We start from the raw sequence: 19662 nt of genomic DNA, 5'->3' as shown, positions 1-19662 counted from the left end.
TGATCCCACACCTATGACTCTTGAGCCAAGACAAGCTGTTCTACCTTCAACCCAACTTAATACCATCTATGCCACATCTTCATTCACTACTGGGAAAAAATATATAATATATCTTTGAGAGTTTTTATGTGGTTTTTGGAGTCAATGGCTAAACATCTGAGTGACAGAAATACAGTGGTGGTAAACCTCCCTCCCGATCTGTGAGGGAGCCAAGTGGCCCGACAGTTCTGTCCCAAGGTTCAAGGGAAGTCGGCCAGCTAGAAAGGGGGTGGACCTCTGGTGCATTAACTCATCGACCCGGAAGGGGAATGATGTGGCAGTCGCGGATTGGAGGGGCGGCTGCACTTATTTACCAAGGGGTCATGTATGACGGCATAAAGGGGTACGGACAGACACGAGTTGTTTCTATGCTTTGGTTAAAAGATATAACCTGGAAGGACAGTGTGAAACCTGTGATAAACTTATCGTAAGCGTTTGTTTCTTTTGTCTATAATTGTTCTTATTTCTTATTAGTAGATGGCTCACACATTCCGGAGCCGTCGCCAAGGGTTAGCACAAATGGCGCATGATATCCCTTTTGTGGGACACCTCGGAGCTGACAAAACAAGGGAATGAATACTGGCTCGATTCTATTGGGTAGGACATACTGATGTGTTGAAATATGTAGCCACATGCCCAGACTGTCAGCGAGTAGTGCTGGGTCGAGTGTACCCCACCCATTTGGTTCCACTGACATTATATCCATCCCTTTTGAATGCACTGCAATGGACATAGTGGGCCCTTTGCTACTTTATGACTCCGGGTATACGCATATATTAGTGGTGGTAGATTATGCAACACGACACCTGGAGGCAGGTCCATTGAAGTCCACTAGTGCTGCTGCAATAGCCACATAGTTAGTGCAGATTATGGCTACAGTAGGATCCCCAAGGAGATTTTGACTGATGATGGAGCCAACTTTTTGCCTAAAATGTTACAGCAAGTGTATAAAATCTAAAAAAATCCGTCCCATCAGGACATCCATTTATCAGCCACAAGGGGATGGTTTGGTGAAAGACTTTAAATCAAACCTCAAGCAGATGCTGAGACGCTTTGTAAGCAAAATTATTGGGCATTGCTTCTTCCTTTTTGCAGCGAGAGAGGAGACGCAGAGTTCAACAGGGTTCTCCCACCTTCGAACTCTTGTACGACCGACAGCCTTGTGGCATCCTCGATCTATTGAGAGAGGGGTGGGAGGAGCACAAAGGTTTGTCCAAAAATGTAGTGAAGCATGTGCTCCTACTAAGAGATCGTCTGGATGGTCGGTCGTTTGGCCCAGGACAACCTCAAATTGACTCAGCACCGGCAACAGCACAAAAAAAATGCATGAATTCGAACCTTTCGACCTGGAGACAAGGTAATAATGCTGTTTCCCTCCTCAGAATCGAAATTATGTGCTAAATGGCAGGGGCCATATGAAGCGATTCAGGCTTTAAGAAAGCTAAATTATGAAATTAGACAGCCTGATCGCTGAAATGAACGTGAAATTTATCATGTCAATTTATGAATCCTTAGCTGTCCATTTATTCAGTGTTTGTCAGGCACGTCAGGTGCAATTTATTTTCACACGCACCGTTTAAAATATATTTTAGACTAGAGACCTGTACTTTACGTCTTCTTGTCCGACGTAGGCCCACAAAGGGTTAAAGCCCTGACAGGCAAGGGAAGCCTTATTTATAGCCCCAGGCAATGCAGAGGATGATTTTGGCCCCTGTCCAGAGACCCCTAAGGGGGAACAATTGGTTTCAGATCAGCAACGGGAGCTGTGTAAGCTTATTCAGGAGTTCAGCAATGTTTTTTCTGACTTGTCCGGCAGGACTAACTTAGTTGAATATGACATTATCTCTCCCTTAGGTGTCACACTACGAGAGAGACCTTACCGAATCCCAGAAAGTCAACAAAGTGGCATTCACAAAGAGGTATGGGACAAGCTCGAACTTTGGGTGATTCAGCCTAACAGGAGCGAGTGGTGCAGTCCAACTGTCACAGTGGCCAAGAAAGGGGCAGCAACCACTTCTGTGTGGACTTCCGGAAGGTAAACGTTATTGCCAAGTTCAATGTGCACTATATGCCTCAGGTCGACGAACTTTTAGATAGACTGGGAAAGGCAAATTTTCTCTATTCTGGACCTGACAAAGGGATACTGGCAAATCCCCTTGACCCACAGTTCTAGAGAGAAAACCGCATTTTCAACACCAGAAGGACTGTTCCACTTTAAAACCATGCCGTTTTGGGCTACATGGTACTCCCGCTGCCTTTCAGAGACTGATGTACCAGGTTTTACGCCCACATCGTGAACATGCAGCAGCGTATATTGATGATGTGGTTATTTACAGCTCCACCTGGCGAGAGCATTTGGCTAGGGTTACGGCCGTCCTAAGGGTAGCCCGGCTGACCGCTAACTTGAGAAAATGTGCGTTTGCCAAAAAAGAGACTCACTATTTTTTATTTTTAATGGGAAATGGGAAGGGTGAGACCCGTTGTCACCAAAATCCAGGCTTAGGTTGATGCGGCAATCCCCAAAACTCTGGTGAGTTCGCTACTGGGATTAGCCGGTTATCACCACCGCTTTATCCCTGAGTATGCCACAGTGGTTAACCCTTTACTAGACCTCGCCAAAAAGAGCGCACCACATCTAATTAAGTGGTCAGTGGAGTGTCAGGGGGGAGTTTGACACTATTACGCAAAGACTTTGAAAAGATGGTTCCTCAGGAGTGCAACTACTCCGTGGTCAAAAAGGAGTGTTTGGCCATTAAATGGGATGCTAACTCTTTACGATATTAACTGCTGGGACATTGACTTGATCTTGTCACAGACCACACCCCACTCAAGTGGTTAAGCACAATGAAGGACAGCAATGCCCAGATAACTCTGTGGTATCTGGTGTTGCAGCCCTTCATGTACCACATGGTACACCGTGCGGGGAAAGACCACCAAAATGTGGATTATTTTTCCAGGAAGGGGGGATATGTAACAGAAATAGTGATTCTTGGTGGTAAATCTCGACATGCGAGGGCTCTAAGTAGCGAGAACAGAGTACATTCCGAGTCATGGCGATGCTGTTGCTGTTACTGGAATGAAGAAAAATATTAAAACACACATAGATGAAGGCAACAAACAGTGCTTAGAATCCTGTCTCATTGTCATGCGAACTCTCTACTGTTAGTATATCTATACACAGACAGATTTTTTAAACTACTACATGCCATAGATTTTAAATATTCATAAAAATGTACCAAAACGCACATCACTGGAGTTTATTAGCCTCTGTGTTAAAATGTACATTTGCAAAATTTCAGACATGTGCTTTTCAGGAACGCATGAACAGAAAAGCTAGCGCAACTTCTGTGTATGTATCGCAAACAACTTCAATTACGTGTAAATTAACAAAGTGTATTTTTATTTAAATTATAAAAACATAATTACTGTTCTATAGAACATTTTTAAACTACATGTGAATGTTTTATTCCATTTATATGGTTTACCTGTAAAATAATAAGATTTTCAATCAAATATAAACCAAAGTAGCTATGGTGACGTCACCAGTAAATTATGCAAATGAGCACCATCGAAGATTCTAACCTTCCTTCGGTAATGTGTTCTGAACCTTCAAAGATCAAAATGTACACTTCGTTGCAGCCCTACAAAAGATTATTTTTAATTTCTGACTTCCAGAAGGCACCCACTGAAATACAATATTACAGTTCTATTTATAAAATTACAACTGCATTTTGGTGACCTTATACCCCAGAATGCCCGTCCTGCAAATTACTGGAACACCTGCCAGCGCCTGTGTCTTCTTTCAGGTGCTGGGAAAATCATTGTAGCATCAACATACTCAAATCCCTCTTCTGCATACACAGAAGGGAGTCACCTATGACCTAGAAGTGGAAATGACGAATGTCCACATTTTAACTTTTGAAGCTATGTTTGAAGTACACCAAAACAAAGACGGCTGCACTCAAGAGAAGAAAAAAGTTTTCAGTTGAGACTGTTGCGTGGATGGTTTGAGAAATTGATCTCGTCTGCCTCGGACAACGATTTGGATTAAATACAAGTTTCAAGTAAGGGTAATATTGCAAAAACAAATATACCCTTGGTATGCCCGAAAGAAAACTGTCAGTATTTTTACAACAATTTATTTATTTATTTATTTATTTATTTTTTTAACTTTGCAGAAATTGTCAAGCTTAGTGTCATTTCAAATAATGACATGTCTTGTTTAAAACAAAGAAAACTTACAGATTTTTCTTAGTTGAGTTATGTTTATTTGAATCTCAAATTTTTGGCAAAAATTCCCAGGAATCTACAGAAGAGTTCTAGAATTATTCTGGGGTCTGAATGGTTTCAACAGAGTATTAAAAAATAAATAAATAAAATGTATGAGTGAGATTAGCAAAGACATCTGAACGAATAACCTTGAACTTTCAGAAGAACATTTATATTCTCTCAAAATATTTTTTCTTTGAAAAACAAAATCGCAACACAAGCTGTATATGTAATTTGATACGTTACATTTTTACTCATAACAATATAGTTAAATGAAAATGAAAACAGGTAGCAGTCAGTTATAAATGCTCCAAATTAGGGCAATGGCACTTAATGTGTTAAGTTTACCACAGAAAATAAGTGGAATATTTTAAGGAAAAACATGTTCCACTAGGGAGCATGTTAAATTTCCCCAATCAAACTGTAGCTTCATATTTAATGAAAAAAAAAAAATTTCAATCACAATACACAATTATGTTCAAGAGCAATCAAGTTATAGTACTATCCAGCATAAATTGAGGATCATTTTCCAATTATCCAATCCACTTACTGCAAATTTAAATACTGCATTCTGTACCAAATGTTTATGGCCATAGCTAACCGGACATATCTGTGCCCCAAGGTAAGTCTGCTTTAAATAAGTCGTTCTGCATATTTCTTACTTTCCACAAGTAAGGATTGCACAATATAGCTGCTTAGAAGCTAACCACAAGATTTAGAAACAGACCAAACTGATTAAAACAGAAAAAAATAACCTTGCAGTACTTTCTTGAACAGTCGCAGACAAAAGTATTGGCACCCGACAGATAATTCAAGAAAACATGTTCAATCCAAGCATTTAGTGTACATTAGCCACTAATTAATATCACAAACACCAAAACACACAATTTCTAGTAGCTTAACAGTCTTTACAAAAAAAACAAATTCAAAAGCACTTACCACTTTCAAATAGTTGCTCATGACAAGATTATTGGCACCTTTACATTAAAAGTCTGTAAAAATGTAATAGAACTAATTAATTATATATATATATATATATTATATATATATATATATATATATATATATATATATATATATATATATATATATTCATTGATTGAAAAACCATTATACAGCAATTAAGCTGCATAAAAAGGGCAGTAGCCAGAAAAAGGAGTTAATTATTTCCAACATCTGTTGAAGAAGCACTTGTAGCAAACTACAGCAAAGGAAATGGCTACAGAACATTATCAAAGAAATATGGAATACCAAAATCCACAAATCAGAGAAATAATCAAGTACCACCACAGAACAAATTCAACTGAAAAGGCTTGAAAGCAGTGGACGTCCAAAGAAAATTGCAGGTACATAAAGGTAGGACAATCGTCCGAGCAGCTAAACAAATTCCAACATTAACAGCCAAAGATTTAGATGCATCAGGCATAACAGTGCATGAAGAACTGTACAAAGGCACCTGAAAACAGAAGAGTTGTGTGCACGTAGACCTCGCTCCAAACCATTTTTAAAGAAAATTCATAAAACAAAAAAGTCTAAAAATTGCCAAGATACATGAACAGGGATCTAAAGCATTCGTCAACAAAACTATCTGGTCCAATGAGACTAAAATATAACTTTTTTTCACAAAAATGAATCACAGTATGTTTGGAGAAAAAAGGGAAAGCTTTCGATGAAGAAAACCTTTTACCTACAGTTAAACATGGAGATGGTTCCATCATGATATAGGGGTGTTTTAGCAGCGTGGTGACTGGAGACATTCAGATTGAAGATAAAATGAATGCAGCTATGTATCAAAACATGCTACAAAGTACAATGATGCCATCTGCTCATAGGCTGATTGGCCAAGTTTATCTACCAACATGACAATGACCCAAAGCATTCAGCTAAATCAGGTATTCTTGAAGTAGGGGTGTGCAATTCTTATCTCCCGATGTCCTGCACAACATGATTTGTGTGAGGGACAACAAGTTTTGCCGTTATAGTTTGCCTGTCGGACAAGTAGTTCTTATTTATTTATTTTTCCTGTGTTCGTTCCATTTCTAGAAAAACACTACAGGTATAGTGAATTGCGGAAGTCTAGCACCTACACACAAACATCTGAAAGACTGTTTATGTCCCACCCCTACCACTTGTGATTGTCAGCTTTTCCCACAGCTAGCCAATCTACTGGTTACAAAGAAACCTAGAAATGGCTGCCTCTGGCAATGCACAGACTAATCTTTTAAATTTAAGTTATTTACATTTTTTGTAAAATAAGCGATGGTGCTTTCTTAATGCATGAACCTGACATTTAAATGCAGCAATCTAGTAAAGTTACAACAGCAAAAAAAAGACCAGAGTTGCCAACATATTAACATATTATTTGTATAATCAGATTGCCAACATATTTAATCTTTTAGAAACATCGTGTTGTGGAATTTAAAAAATTATTTGAGTCAACTTTGTGGTCAAGTGTATACAGTACTTGTTGGGCTGTTTAAAAAAATAAATAAATAAATAAATAAAAAAGTAAGGATTTTTTTCTCTTTCGATTTAAGTGTTGCGAACCTTGTTTGCTATTTACCATTTTTACAAATGTTTTAAATCTTTTAATGCTATTAAAAAAAAAAAAAAATGCTATTAAAAAAAAAAAAAAAAAAAAAAAAAAAAAAACTTTAAACAGAAGCGATATTAGCTATTACCCAATTAAAACATGAAGATTGTCAAATATGTTTATAATGACAGAAATGAAATACTATATATGAGATTACCCGTATTTATTACCTATTTTATTTATTTATTTTTACTTTATTAATTTTTAAATAAAATATAGACTGTAAATCTATGGTAATGTGGTTATGTATTAATTAATTTAATTATTTATTTTTCAGTGAGAGTAGTGCAGAAAAAAGAAGTTGTCCTCCCAATTTTTTTTTAATTTATTTATTTTTTTAAATCATCAGGGTTGGGGTTATGAAGAAGCCAGGATCACCCCGCTGTAGCGGTGTTCCAGTTAGTCAAGGGACAAGATGTTAGAGGAGGAAAAATAGCTGTAAAAGATTGTATACTGTTTAAAAAATAAATAAATAAATGAAAAATAAAACATAATAGAAATAAGCAAAAGAAAAAAAATGTCTCTGCAGAATTTGATGGGAGCCTACTGTAAATATTGCATGCATTTTGGTAGAAAAACAGTACTAAATACAGAGAAACTTGACAGGTTATACATGAGTCCTTTAAAAATCTGGGGTTCAGCAGATTGAAATAACAGCAAGAAAAATCAGAGTTCCACAAGGCAGCAGTAATAGTTGGCAATGATTTTGTATCTGATGCAAGAAACTGAAACCACCTGTACCTCAGGAGATGGAGTCAGCTGATATAACGAGTGGAAAAAACAGACAGCAGCTATTTTTATTTTAATAACTCCCAAATATTGCTTATTATAGTTGTACTCTTAATATGTTACTTAAATTTACTAGAAAAAGCATTCCACACTGCACTGAAAAGAACGGTTCTTTAAAATATGTTACACATTTGTTGAGGTGAGATGAACTTTGTGTCTCCAGAAGAATGTAGTGAACCAGTCAATCTACAAGGCTAGATCCGCCCCTGTTAATCAATAATTGATTGGCTGTGCTCGCTGTTAAATAAAGCCAAAATCCTACAAGTTATATTCTACTTTTATGTGTGTGTTTTGTGCGACGGGGAGGGGGCAAGTAGATTTTTACGAAGGACAATTTGATTTTTCTAGCATTTTGTCCCTTGGACAGCACTTTTATTTCAACAATTGCACCCCCCCTTGAAGAAAGTGAAGATAAAAGTTCTGAAATAGCCTTCGCAATCACCAGATCTCAATCCAACAGGAATGTTTTGGACTGATCTGAAAAAGCTGTAGTCAGGCACTGTGTATCTAATCTTTATGAGCTGAAGGAAAAAGACTGGAAAGACAAAATGGGCACTGATTTCACCAACAAAATGTAACATACTGGTTAAGAATTATCATTAACTTCTGAAAGTCATGATAAAAGCAAAAGGAGGACCCACCAAGCATAAAGCAGGGATGCCAATACTTGTCAGGAACCAATACTTTAAATGTAATACGTTTGTTTGTTTTTTGACAAAGACTATTTGTTAAATTATAAGAACCTTTATATTTTACTTTATTAATAAGTAGTTAGAGTTTACTAAATGCTTGTCCTTAATCTGTTACATTGAATAATGGTACAATAAGCCTAGGGCGCCAATACTTTTATCTGAGACTGTACTTGTTAAAGAATTGGTTACATTTTACATTTTTGTAGGATATAAACAATTGTCAAGGTATTTTTTTGCAGCTGAAGATAACGATTTAAGCAAATGTAATTCCAAATGATGCTCTATTTCTGTAAGCAAAGGACAGATGGTACAAAAGGGGACGTGTCTAGGTGGTCTGTTCCTTTTGTTATGGTTGAGAGCGAACCAAGAAAGGAAAAACTGTAAACTAACCGCGAGTGTTTTGTTTGTTTGTCGCGTCTAATAATACTAGTTTATCCTTGTTATAGACGGCTAACACAATTCAGAGCTGTCGCTTAAGGCCAGCACCAAACCCGGAAAACACTGCACAACTGTTTACAAATAAATTTTACTCCACCACTCGCATTTTAGCACTCACTCTGAACTTGTGATCGTGTGTGTGTCTTGTATGTATTTAAAACTGTGTTTATTGTTTCGGGACTGAACACTGTATTTAACTGAGCAATACACATCATGGTGTATTGCAGGTTCTCATTATTATATACTGTTGTCAAGTGACTTTGGATTACAATTAAAATCATCATTTCACCAGCAACTTTGTTGTTTGTCATTCTCTTGAACACTGCATCACCTCTACACCTGCGCACTGCAAATCACATTGCCACACATGGGTAGATACATACTGTATGTCTATTTGCACTATTGTATGGTAAATGGGTAGGTTCATTAGAGAATGAAGCAGCCAGAGAAGCACAAACTATTTGAGCAGAATCGATGTACCTACTAGGGAAGTCGATGCGTAATTTGCTTAGCAACAGGCTTAAAGACTACAAACCTTGCTCTAGACAAACCAGCAGAATAGCATCGTCAGTTAGTTTTTTTTACAGCGTTATGGTTTTATTCTGTGATGAACCGAAAAAGTTATTGTAAATAACGCATATTAAAGTGTTTCTTTTGTACAACGACTGCCTAATTGTTGTTATTATTATTGCTACATAAATATCAAGGTTTAATCAGAGTACCATGATGAATGTTTAATAAAATTGTAAATAACTTATTGTATGCTGAGATTAATTACTACCGTACGCTATAGTCCTACACCGGCAAAACCACAGGCCTAGCTGCCCTGCATATTTTTCAAGCGCATTAAAATATCCATGGAATTTTGCCTTGCTAAATTTGTAGGAAAATGTAGTCAAATTGAATGCCTCCTGGTTTCCTTCTTAGCTTAGCTGATTGTAAAACTTTTTTTTTTTTTTTTGCATCGTGTTTTAGCACACTCTCAATGCAACTGAAATGGAAGGACATGCATATCTGAAGACTTTTTATATTTGCAGTTTATGTTATAATCTCAGGTAGGCGAGGGTAAGTATCATGATATAGGTTGTACATGACCAGCACATTTGTATGGAAAGTACCTATGTATGGACACACAGTTTACAAGGAAAGCTTTTTTGATGATGTTCCATCTCCATAGTACTGGTTACATAAACTATATAAAAGTATAGGGTGCTGTACAACACAAACTGGTATCCAACCCATGAAAGGTCAGAGTCAACTTTTTGCCTGCTTTGATCTAAAGCTGAATGAAAACAAAACAAAAAGCTTGTGACTTACAACACCCTGTGTTATTTGCAATACATTAAACCACGTCTGGTTTGCAATATTGCCACAACTATATCATACTTTTAGAGCATAGTTTAAGTACAATGATCTTGACACAATATATTTTTCATCTGATAAAGAAATTGGCTGTATCTCATGAACATCAGGGTCTATTATATTTAAGGGACAGTGGAATTGCAGTGGTGTGCACACAATGAAATCGTGGAACTCCCCAATCAATGAAGCCAGAGACCAGAGGTCGAGTGTATTATTTGAACAAGTTTCATTATTATCGAGAAACACGCCACAGCAATGCTGTTATTGCTACAGCATTTTAAAGTTATTTATGTATTTGTCCGTTTGTCTGAAATAATCATTGTAGTCCATGTAAGGAGTTATTTTTGAGAACAAGGCTTGACAAGCCGTGTGAAGTGTTTCATCAGTAAGGAGCAATTTTAGAAGTGTACGGTGTCCATTTTAGGACATCCTCAGACCTCACCCCCCTCTGAGTCAATCGTCAATTGCAAAAAAAACTTTTGGTGCTTCCACTGGATGACACAGATGTCAGTGTAGCTGCTGATTGGTGCATGCGTTTTTACCTTTCTTCAGCATTTAATATATATACAGTAAGCGTTTAAAAAAAATACTTTAAAAGTTACGATGTGCAATTTCATTATTTGAATTTGTTTAGATTTAAATTGTAAGGCAAATCTTCTCAGCATACAGCATAGACAACTTTTTTTTTTTTTTTTTTTTTTTTTTTTAAACAGTTTCGTGTATTTTTAATTTATTGTTATGTAATTGAAAAATCTCACCTTCAGGAATTATTCTCCAGGAACAAAACTACTGCTGTTTAATAATAATAATAATAATAATAATAATAATAATAATAACAATAGGGGACACTTCATCCTATCAAAGTAAGGGGAACTTGTTTTGGGGACTTGATTTTATGTTCTGGGTCAAAAGCCTTGGAACTGTTCAATAATGTGATAGACCTGGTTTATATGTGTAATTTTGATTGTACTTTGTTACATTTTTGATGTGTAAAATACACACTTTATTAAATCAATTAGGATTATCAATCAATCAATTTATTTTTATATAGCGCTTTTCACATACACAGCTCTTCACATAACAAAATTAAATAAAATAAACTTTAAAAAAAAAGTTCTCTCTGATGCTGTATGTCGAGAAGATTTGCCTACAATTTAAATTCAAACGAATTCAAATAATGAAATTGCACATCGTAACTTTTAAAGTATTTTTTTTTTTTAACACTTACAGTATACACATTAAATGCTAAATACAGGTAACAACGCATGCACCAATCAGCAGCTACAATGACATCTGTGTCATCCAATGGAAGCACCAGAAGTTTTTTTTTTGCTCGTCTGATTGGGGGATTCAGATGAATCTCTGTCCAACCCCTCGTTCTCCCCGAAAAAAAAAAATCCTCAAGGACTGACGTCTGAATCGAGGAGAGGTGAGGTCTGAGGATGTCCTAAAATGGACACCCTACATTTGTCAGCCGAGCTTTATTTCAATCAATAATGGAAAGGCTGAGCTCCATAGAAAACAATGGGAGAGCAGTGTCTGGTTGTTGCAAGTCATATCATAGCTTACCGTTTTATTTCTCAGTCTGATAATGTCAGACACAGAACCTGCTCCACAGTATTCCATAACAATCCACAGGTCAGTATTCTTGAAATAGCTGCCATAGTACTTTACTACATACGGACTGGAAAAACAAAAAAGGGTTATTATGAAGAAAAACAAAACACAAACTACATAAAAGCTTGAATTCAGAAATTACAAATGCATTCTAAAGTAACCTTAAGGCATACACCATGTATGCAAACATACTAATATCCCAAGTGAGAAAATAAACACAGTATATCCTCACTTTTCCTGAATGGATCTGAATACTATTTTTCTTGGACAGAATATCATCTTGTTTAACAAAAGAGAAGTACAAACATCTTCAAGTATTCTGGTTTTCAGTCATTGTGCCAAACCAGTATGTTTACATGGACAGGTAGTTTTATGGAACTTTGGTTTTAAAGCAGGATACCCAATAACAGTACCTTACAAGAACACTAACCTTCATAAAAGTCTGAAAGTTGAATGACACACCGCCCTTACATACCTGTCACACTGCTGCATTATTGAAATTTCTTTTATAATTTCTTGAAGATCTGATTCAACAGGCACTTGTTTGATTGCAACCACTTGACCAGATTCCTTATGTATTGCTTTGTAAACACTGCCATAGGATCTGTAAAACAGGAGAAAAACACCACATATATTGTTACTGGTTTTACTCTCTAAACTTCTGGAACAGATCAAGTATCTGTGTCACACTGTTTACAACCATTTTAGTCCCAGTCTGGAGCCCTACAAAGTTTTTTACACACAGTGTGACTCTTATAGAACATGAGGCAAGTCCACGCTGGATTTTAAACCGGCAGAACTGGCTCAATTTTGTTAACGCCATCGCCCTGATAAGATTATCAACATTAATCACCCGCCTCAGCTCAGCTCCCGTTTCGCGCCCCTACCGGCAGACTTGAGAAAAATACCCTTAAAGTTATATTTCACTTTTTCTCTCTCTCATTTTAATTCTGAAATAATTTCCCTATAATATTAATCGTATAATTCTAATTAAGTCCCACTTCCTTTTCAACCAGAATTTATTGAGCGGCTTTTGCCGTTGCTGTATCTGCTTTAAACTTCACTGCCAACGAAGTCTACTAGATTTTTTCTAGTTAGCAGGCAATCTGCAGCCCCTGTCTGTTCAACAGTGCATGCTTGCAGTATCACTCAGTACTACAGCCGGTACCAGTGACCCGGTTAGCAGAGTCGGTACCATTGACTTGGTTCAGTACCAGAGTCGGTATCAAGCCTCTTGCTTTGCACCGAGGTCGGTACCAGTGACCTTGTTTGGTATGGGTTTTCCACCAAGACCATTAACAGTTCTCAGTACTCCAGTCATCGTTGCTGTCTGTTTTTGTGTGCATATATTGCACAGCTGAACTGTTTATTACAACTTTGCACCAATGCCTAAGTTACACCCTTATGCTGCTTGCAAGAGGAACACTCCAGCAGAAGATAAGCACTACAGGTGCATCTATTGCCTCGGAAGGCAGCATGCAAGGGAGCAATTAAAAGACCGCAGCCGTTGCGCGTCTTGTGCGAATTTCTACAGGTTGCCCCGCTGTTTAAGGGACCGCTGTTCCTCTCTAATACGGCGCAGAATCCAGACTAGCCCCATTTGTCCCCTGCAGTGCGTTCAAGGGAGTCCCCCCTCCCTGTTACATCAGGAGATAGGAAGCAACCCTCTAGGGGTAGGAGCAGGACTCCTGTAGATCCTCCTCTTTGTCCTCTGGCTCCAAGAGTTCTTCCTCTCCTCCACCCTGGAAAAGGGACAGAAGCCACCGTAGTATGTATTGGGATAGTACTGACGGGGTTGTGGGGCAAGTGGGGAAGCTTTACGAAGCTATGAACCAGCAGCAGTCCCTTTTGGCAGAGTTATTGAAAGCCCCCCCCCCCCCCCCCCCCAATAAAACAAAAACAAAAAAAACAGTATTTTTCCCCAGGTTTAACAATTCATTTTGAAACTCCAAAGAATCACAAACTATACACAGTCAGTTTTCTTCCATGTGCACAATTTATTTACACCTTGTTTGCCAGGAATACAAGCTTGTCGACGTGCTCTGGATCCAAGGAGGCATGCTTTGTTTACATCGAATACATAGAGCCCCTACAAACCAGCTGCCCTAGGTTTTTGCTGCCACAGGCTCAGGGTACATTCTATCAGGCCCATCTGGATTATTGACGATCATACACCTCAGACACCAGGGTGCTACCACCACGAAGGCCGGATACTCTTTGCAGTTACGTTTTGTCCCTCCTCCCTTTCAAGGCATGATCAGAACAATGGTCATAAACCCTCAAGACACTATTTTAGTGTCTCAGGTATCGGCCCTGCTACAGAAACAAGCCATTTTAATTGTTAACCTCAATGATAGAGAGGGTTTTACTTCAGGTATTTCCTGGTGCTGAAACAGGAAGGCGGTCTCAGACCAATCCTCGACCTCAGACATCTCAACCTGTACTTGAGAGAAAGAAGGTTGCAGTCAATCATGCCAGGTGACTGGTTCACTACGGTGGGCCTTAAGAATGCCTGCTTTCATATCCTTATAAGATCCGGCCACAGGAAATACTTGTAGTTTGCCTTTCAAATACTGCCGTTCGGCCTCTCTCTAGCTCTGCGCATGGACGCTATACTGGCTCCTCTGAGACTCAAAGACATCAGAGTGCTCAATTACGTGGATGACTGGCTGGTATGTGCAGAGTCACCGGCACAGGCAGTGTTGCACACAGGACTGGTCACCAGCCACCTCTAATGGCTAGGCCTCATGGTGAACCATTCAAAAAAACCAGCTGATGCCCTTGGTGGCATTACATTTTGGTTGAAATTTGGTAAATAGTTATTTAATTTTAAAGTCATAAGAATACACTTAACGGTGAAGCGAATGCATAAATACTTACTGAAATGTTTGTAATTTCTTTGTCATTTCTGTGCCTTTTTACATTCCAGCATGTTCTGAATTATGTAAATAGTTACTGGAAAAGGGTCTTCATATAGAGACCGATTACTACTGCATCTATTGTGGGGACATTCATTCCTTTAGCACCATCATTGGGACCTGAAACACCGAAATGGGACAGTAGGAGGATAAAGTTGTATGGGGAAACTAACTTTTTTCTGCCAATTTTGTACCTTTTTACATTTTACCATGTTCTGAATTCTATAAACAGTTTGACAATAATATTCTTCAAGTTCTAAGCTTTTAAATCATATATGGTTTTATGGTGATTCAATAAAATTTAAGTGACTTATAATTCTTAAACAAGTGTGTGCATTTTCTTTAGGAAAAAAAAAAAACACAGCTCAGAATTCCACCACAGCACTCTAAACTCAGCCTTGAAAGGGTTAAAGCACTGCTAAAAGTTACGAGGCAGAGATTCACATAATATATACAATGCTGAGGTCACCTTTTCTCCTGCTGTGCTAAACCACATCAGAGGCACATCAATTTAGGAACGGTATGTGTCAAAAGGAGCAATTACCCACAGAGAAACACAAAGGTAAATTATTCAGTCCTGAGTGACTGGTTTTATTAAGAAGACTGGATAGAATTCAGTCAGGTTTTACTCAGTAGGAAAGTACAGCATCATTGTGCTTTTTCTTTAGAAAATTTGGAAGACACAACGATTTTGCTTTTCTTGCACAGAAGTAGTTTAATCTGCAAACACCTTTAATCACCATTAGGCATTAAAGAGATGTGAACTGTGTACTGTTTTTACTCTCCAAATCCAAACTTGTACTGTTGATCAAAAAATTGACTTTAAGGGAGGCTGTGTGGTCCAGTGGTTAAAGAAAAGGGCTTGGGGGGGGAGCGCCCAAGTGGTGCATCCATTAAAGGTGCTCCACATGGAGTGCAGGATACGCCCTAAAGTCTGGACGTCGCCGGGTTCGAGTTCAGGCAATTCTTTTGCCGAGCGAGGACGGGAGCTCCCAGGCGGAGGCGCTCAATTGGTCAAGCGCCGCTCGGGGGAAGGGAGGGCTAGGTCGGCCAGGGTGTCCTCAGCTCACCACGCACCAGACCCCTGTAGTTTAGGCAGGCATCTGCAAGCTTGCCTGTAAGCTGCCCAGGGCTGCGTTGTTCTCAGACACTGTAGCTCTGGGTTGCTGCATGGCAAGTCTGCGGTATGTAAAGAAGCGGGCAGCGAACGGCACACGCTTCAGAGGACAGTGTGTGTTCGTCTTCGCCCCTCCCGAATCAGCACAGGGATGGTAGCGGTGGGCTGAGCCTAAAAATAATTGGACATCACTAAATTGGGGAGAAAACAATAATTGGCGACCACCAATTAAAAAAAAAAAAAAAAAAAAAACAGGAGGTTCCCCGTTCAAATGCCAGCTCAGCCACTGACTCACTGTGTGACCTTGAGCAAGTCACTTAACCTCCTTGTGCTCCGTTTTTCAGGTGAGAAGTTGTTCTAAATGACTCTACAGCTGATGCATAGTTCACACACCCTAGTCTCTGTAAGTCAACATGGATAAAGGTGTCTGCTAAATAAACAAATAATAAATAACACACAACAATGTAGTAACACAATATAATGTATGCACTTGTAAAATGCTTCATATTGTAAAGCTTGCATAGCAGGAGCAGCCTTGTTCTAGTCAAGTAGGCCTAGTAATCAAAAGGTCAATGCCCTTTCATACGTTTTTTTTTTTTTAAATCAAGTTTGAAACATGTTTACACCTACTTTTGAAACATGCTTAATGAATAGTTTAAATAGTGCTTAACACAACAATTTTACAATGAATAATGCCCAAGAAGAGTACATACTACATTGTCAAGAATGAATGAGACAGCAGTTGACCTTCCACAAGACAAGAACTTGCTGTATTATATGCCCTTAGAAAACATTTCTTATTGCAAACTTGTGATGTATTTTTTTTTTTTTTTTTATTTAATTCTTCGCTTAATGCTACTGCAGTTTATGGTGACTTGCCATCTCTTCTGCTTCTCACACCACAGTAAGGAAAATAATAGAGTGAGGGAATAATTTTCTGAAACAGTTTCAACACTATCAAGGCTTTAAGATGAACAGCAATTCTTACCCTTCACCCAGCTTTTCTAGAACATCAAAAACTTCTTCTGGCTGCTTCGTTAAGCTATCTTCACTCAGCTTTTTCAATTTGCTGCAAAGAAAATCAGAATCCCAATTACTTCAAAGTAAACATGTTAACATGCAGGCACTATCTGAGCAAACTATAAAACACAGATTATTGTATAAAGGGTTTGGTTAAAAAAAAACAAAAAAACACGATATTCTAAATCATACTTTAGGTGTCTATGCTACAATTGCCCTACTTTTTGCACTGCCTACCTAATAGAAGGAACGTTCTAAAAAATGTAGTGCAAATACTCAAATGTGTTTCTACTCCACTCAAACCAGAAGTTATTCATTGTAAAATATTCCTGTCTTTCCTATTTCTTCCGCAAACTGTGCGATTCCAGTAATTTTAATTCCATCAATATGATAACACACTAAATGGCAACAAGAAGTAATTTAGCTTTAAATTCTAGTATTTAAAGTTAATTATTTGGCAATAATTTTTAATTATGGAGCGCACAGCCTTCAGAGACTGCAGTAGTTACAATTTTAAATCGGAAATGGGAATATGCTCAAACATTACATTAAATGAATACATTTGCTCCTGAAAGGCTATATCAAGATGTCTGTATTTACTATAAAAAGACAGGCCCATTTAGTAAACCCACAAATTAAAACAAAGAAAGATTACTCTATCACTCCACAACAGCAGCTGCAAGCTTAACAGCCTTTAAAAGCAGGATATCAAAGCAGACAGGTAATTCTAATAAATAAATAATGTCCACTGATCAAGAAACTCCATTCTTTGGCTACAAGAATGCTCTTGCTTGCAATTGGGAATCTGTTGAGACACTGTCCCATAGTGTTGATACTGTGTCCCTTCAAGGCTTGAACCATAAGATTACACACATTTCTGGCAGAGCAATTTTTCAACGGCATATTTTTGGTTTACATAATCTTACAAAGTCAGTAAACAACAGTAAACCAGAAAATTACCCATTTACAGTTTCACTGCTGCAGTTTTTACAGAATGCAAGCTCTATGATCTTCAACGCTTTACCTAGACCTGATTTACTATCACTATACCTGGAGGCTACTTTGTTTACATTGCCTAAAAGGTAGTTTGTGGGCACAACAGCCCTGAAGCCTTCAAGCCAGGTTCTATGAAGAAAACATGCTGTCAGAACCTATTACTAACTATTTCTGCAAAAACATTACTTTGCATTTTCTGAAATTGTTTGGAAAATGACACTGTTACCCACTTGGTATTTTTCAGTTGACTAACTCATAGTTGTTCAAGGAGCAGAAATTACAACTGCACAACCCAAGAGGTGATTTTTAAAGCACTTCACCTCAGACATTCTGCTTTTAGAATAATTTGAGACTATACATTTCTGCTGGAATAGTTACCAAGTATGTTAAAAATGATATAAGCAGAAACCGGTTTCACTTCCCATCTTAAACACCCAAGCTGTATCATCTCACTGATTGTTGAACACAATCAAAAGGGGGGTTGGATTCCTTGTATAACTTGGTATAAAAATATAAAAAAAAAAAAAAAAAAAAAAACTTATGCCTGAAACTTAACATATTGGGAATACCCAGAATCAGAAATCCTATTCAAAGCTGTCCCCAAATGTGTGACCTAGACAAAGGATTGCAGATTTTCATGGAGTTTGAGTGATGCGAGCATGGATGCAAAGCCTTGGGGAGCACTGCATTCACCTCTCTGCTCCCACAGACCTATGAAAGAGAAATGTCAGGAGCTAGGTAGCTTCAAAGTTCTTCAGAGACCACTACTGGTCAGTGAGACTTCCCAGGCTTGGCCCTGCCTCCAAGGCTCAAAAGTGGGGGCACTTGGCAACTTCAAATTGGTTAAAGAAACAGGCTATACTACACAGTAGGCCCAATTAATAACAACAATAAAATAAATAAAAAATTCCAAAACTGCCATTGTTATTAGACTGTGACATACATAGCCTGTGTTATAAAAGTTTATAAGTTATAACAGTTTGAAAATGTATAAACATTTTTTAAGCCAACTCCCACTGTAGAAGTGGAGTCAACACTGTAGGACTAGTGACCACGCTGCGAATCTATTCCTAATTTCCAAAGTTAAATCACCACTGGCAGTAAACAAAGTCAAGCTGGGCTAGCCCATGTTCGGTCACTTACGGGCTGATGGTTAACACTTAGTACCTTCAGTATGCTATACAGATCAGAGCCAACAGACAGTATTTGTATTTCTGACACTGGTAAGCAATATATTTTATAAGGGGCCTCCTGCACACAGTATTATTCCATTTCCTTTCCATTCAGTAGACAGTAGAAACGTCCTATGTTGGAAAGGTTATCGGTAAGACACACAAACTCAATTGTACATGGTTTGCCAAAAAAAGAAGAAAAAAAAAACAGAGGAAGCTGGGAAAATTAAGTATGGGGACGGGGGGGGTTGATAGCTTATCCAAAATGGTTTCGATTCAACCCAGGCGCATGTTGAGAAACCCTGTTTTTTCTTAAGCAAAAATGTTTTAAAAATGCGAAAACATCTATTAGCAAAACTTAACAAACAGGGCCAACTACCAATATCACCAACAAAGTACCGGGGAAAACACCGTAACAAACCAAAGAAAATAAAAGTTTAACCCATCAAACAGTCCCTCCCCATTTCAAATGGGATGGTATTTTACCTTTTGGGCGCCGGCTGTTCCATTCTTTATTGTTTCCAAAAACCCCAAGATGCTAAAACGATTTAAAATAAAAACGCTGGTGGAAAAGTCTAAACTTTCATGTTTACTCCAGCTGTGTCTGCTTAGTGATACTTGGATGACGTCAGGAGCGGTG

General features: G+C 38.1%; 1 protein-coding gene across 1 annotated transcript in view; it reads right to left on the bottom strand.

Annotated features, from left to right (window-relative positions):
* The window catches only part of stk3 (serine/threonine kinase 3 (STE20 homolog, yeast)), a 99510-nt gene extending 79848 nt beyond the window's left edge, over positions 1–19662 (bottom strand). The window contains exons 1-4 of the mRNA XM_041248743.1: positions 19509–19662; positions 16823–16903; positions 12275–12403; positions 11752–11866 (exon numbers count right to left, since the gene is read on the bottom strand). Of these exons, the coding sequence (XP_041104677.1) occupies positions 11752–11866; positions 12275–12403; positions 16823–16903; positions 19509–19531 (348 nt within the window). The 5' untranslated portion in view covers positions 19532–19662. The remainder of the gene's footprint in view (positions 1–11751; positions 11867–12274; positions 12404–16822; positions 16904–19508) is intronic.

The sequence above is a fragment of the Polyodon spathula genome, chromosome 4, assembly GCF_017654505.1.
Source record: "Polyodon spathula isolate WHYD16114869_AA chromosome 4, ASM1765450v1, whole genome shotgun sequence".
Classification (NCBI taxonomy): Eukaryota; Metazoa; Chordata; class Actinopteri; order Acipenseriformes; family Polyodontidae; genus Polyodon; species Polyodon spathula.
Note: the sequence above shows the minus strand (reverse complement) of the source record. Positions and strands in the feature narration are given on the sequence as shown.